Below are 3,001 nucleotides of genomic sequence, written 5' to 3'. Positions count from 1 at the left end.
AGCTGTTTCTTAAACCTTTTCTTTGCCATTCCCATTCTTTGCCTTTAGTTTGGGACAATGCTTGATGATGTGCCCTATCTCGTGACAGTAGTAACATTCCACATTTTTATGAGATCTAAATTTGCCCCTACTAGCAGAACCCTTTGTCCCACCTTTGCCTCTTACAAATAAACCCTCGGCCTGTTCATCTCCAATATTCTCAGACACCTTTTTCCTCAACTTCTGAGAGTTCAATGAGGATTTAACATCCTCCATACTAATAGTGTCTTTTTCATAGAGCAATGTGGTAATAAAATGCTCATAGAAAGGAGGCAAAGAACACAACAAAATAAGGGCTTGATCCTCGTCATCAATTTTAATATCTGTATTTTTCAAATCCATAATAATATAATTGAAATTATCAATATGCTCCTTAAGAGGCATACCTTCCTTCATACTAAGGGTGTAGAGTCTCTGTTTCAGGTAAAGTCTGTTGGTGAGAGACTTCGTCATATACAGACTTTCCAATTTCAGCCACAACTTTGCCGCCGTGTCTTCATCAATAACTTCACGCAGCACCTCATCAGCTAGATTCAAAATAATCGCACTGCGTGCTTTTTCATCGACCTCTTCCTTGTCTTCATTGGACATAGTTGTTGGTAACTTGCCCTTCCCGAACAACACATTTTTTAGACCTTGCTGAGTCAGCAGGGCCTGCATCTTAATGCGCCAAAGACTGAAGCTAATCTTGCCATCAAATTTCTCAATCTCGTATCTGGTCGACATCTAAAAAAAACTCCCCAAAAAATTACTCGGTGAATAGTACAGTATTTGTGAACAGTACCCGACTAGTTTTTGTGAATAGTACCATATGTGTGAACAGTATCTGTACACAATACACGAACTCGAGCTCTGATACCAGTTTGTTATGAAAAAAGGATTGATTAGGAGTTTTGAGAACAAGAGAAAAAATTAATGACAAGAAAATTAAAAAAAAAAAGGCACACACACAAACGAGACAAGAATTTACGTGGTTCGGCTATGCCTACATCCACGGGGAGAAGACAGAACAATATTTCACTATGAAAATAAATAAATAAAAGGCAAAGTAGCTCACACCCAAAACCCAATTACACCCAAACTGTCTCACCTACTAACTTATATTACAAACTCACTCAATTGATTTGGGATGCTTCAACACCATGGAGGGCAAGGCTATTTATAACCAAAATGGAACACCAAAATGAGGCTACTTGGTGATCACTCAAAAGACTTGCTAGGCACACATTCTTAGAGGCCAAGAATAAAGCTTGATGAACACATATACTTGGAGGCCAAGAAGATGATGTCATGGATGATGTAAGCCTCAAATTGAGCCACATGTTCAACATATTTTGGTTTTGGTAACGTATTTACTGAGGAGTATAGCCATTTTTAGGGTTAGGAATAGGAATAGGGAGTGCTGAATAATTGAAATCTTGTAGGAGAAGAGAGTGGCATATTGGAGGAGTTTTGGGGATCGTATGCTGCATTGCCGCCGTTCTATACTAAAAACATGGTGCAATTATTCCATTCCGGCCGGATTTCACCATTCCACATGTGGTGGTGGTGGTGGTGGAGGTAGTTTGCTCTCTCCGGTCCAATCATCCGAGCATTTTCATCGTCTTGGAGAAAAAGCGGGGACCTTTTCGTTGATACAAAGTTTTTTCTTCTTCTGCTGTTGCTCAAGCAACAGCAGCAGCAAATGTAGTAGGAGTTAATGAAGAGGAGGCACGAGGACCCCTCCCTCTTCAATCAGCACCGTGCCTAATGCTACCTAGTGGCTCTGGTTTGGTTGCTCAAGGTGGCAAAAGGTTCAAACTTATAAAAATGGAGGAAGATGAGAGGGATTACTATCGGTTCTTTAGTATTAGGGAGAAGAAAGTGGTGAAGATGAAGGCCAATGTTATGCTTCCATGGCAAAGGGAATTACTTCCCCAGGATGAGGCCATCTGCTTCGGTTCGTCTCATGGCTGGCTCGCCTTTATCCACCCTCGTAATTGCTCTCTATACCTTTACCCTCCCTCCCATCCAAACCCTACCTTGTGTCATCTCGAGCGCTCGCTACAATTCCAATATTCACACCTCTTCTTCTTCTTCATCACCCATTGTTACTGAATTCAGCATTTGGGGTCAATTCTCACCCATATCATCCCAATATCTGAGTCAGAAACCTTTCTTTAAGAAGATTGTGTTATCCTCAACCCCGTCCCCATTCCCTGCCAATCATCATCATAATGAAAATAAAATCAATAATAATATTAATAATGGAAAGAAGAAGTATTCTTCTGACTCTACTGTGATGGTCATCCAAGGCTACAAGAAATGCAAACTCCCATTCTGCAGAATTAGGGACACCGCATGGACTGCCTTAGATGGTGCAGCGGTATCATACGTAGATGTCATATATTTCAGCAAGGACCAAAAATTCTATGCCTTGTCCACCTCTTATGAACTTATAGAAGCTTGGGATCTCCGCGACACTTCCTCTTCAAAGAACACTACCATCATTTCTCATTTGCCTCCTTGGGTACACCCCACAATGGGCCAACACCAACACTGGCTCAGACATCTTTGCATTCCCAATCACTATCTAGTAGAGTCTTCAGGGGAGTTGCTGATGGTTGTTAGGTACTTTGCTCACTCGTTTGATGATAATGGCAAACATGACTATTCCACTCCCAAGAACACCATTCTGTTTGACATGTATAAGTTAGATTTTGATAACAAGGAGTGGCTACTCTTGCCAAGTTTAGGCGACAGGGCATTGCTTATCGGTCTTAATGACTCTGTCTCTGTCTCTGCTCCTGATTTCCCTGGGTTGGCCAAGAATTGTATTCACTTCGCTAGTCATGCAAAAATCTCGCAACAGTCTCATGATTTGGGTGTCTTCAACTTGGAAGATAACAGCACAACTCCAATATATAAATATGACTTGAAGATTCAACTGTCTTCTCTCTGGGTTGTCTCAACTCAACAATGA

At 41.2% G+C, this 3,001-nt stretch overlaps 1 protein-coding gene across 1 annotated transcript; it reads left to right on the top strand.

The window, feature by feature from the left end:
- The first annotated feature begins 1,960 nt into the window (after window positions 1-1,960).
- Window positions 1,961-3,001, top strand: LOC132280436 (uncharacterized). The gene has a single exon (XM_059782437.1). It carries the CDS (start codon window positions 1,961-1,963, stop codon window positions 2,999-3,001), a length of 1,041 nt encoding a protein of 346 aa, XP_059638420.1.

The sequence above is a fragment of the Cornus florida genome, unplaced genomic scaffold, assembly GCF_030987335.1.
Source record: "Cornus florida cultivar Cherokee Brave unplaced genomic scaffold, ASM3098733v1 CherokeeBrave_3.0.0_Hap2_Chr01, whole genome shotgun sequence".
NCBI classification, from domain to species: domain Eukaryota; kingdom Viridiplantae; phylum Streptophyta; class Magnoliopsida; order Cornales; family Cornaceae; genus Cornus; species Cornus florida.
Note: the sequence above shows the minus strand (reverse complement) of the source record. Positions and strands in the feature narration are given on the sequence as shown.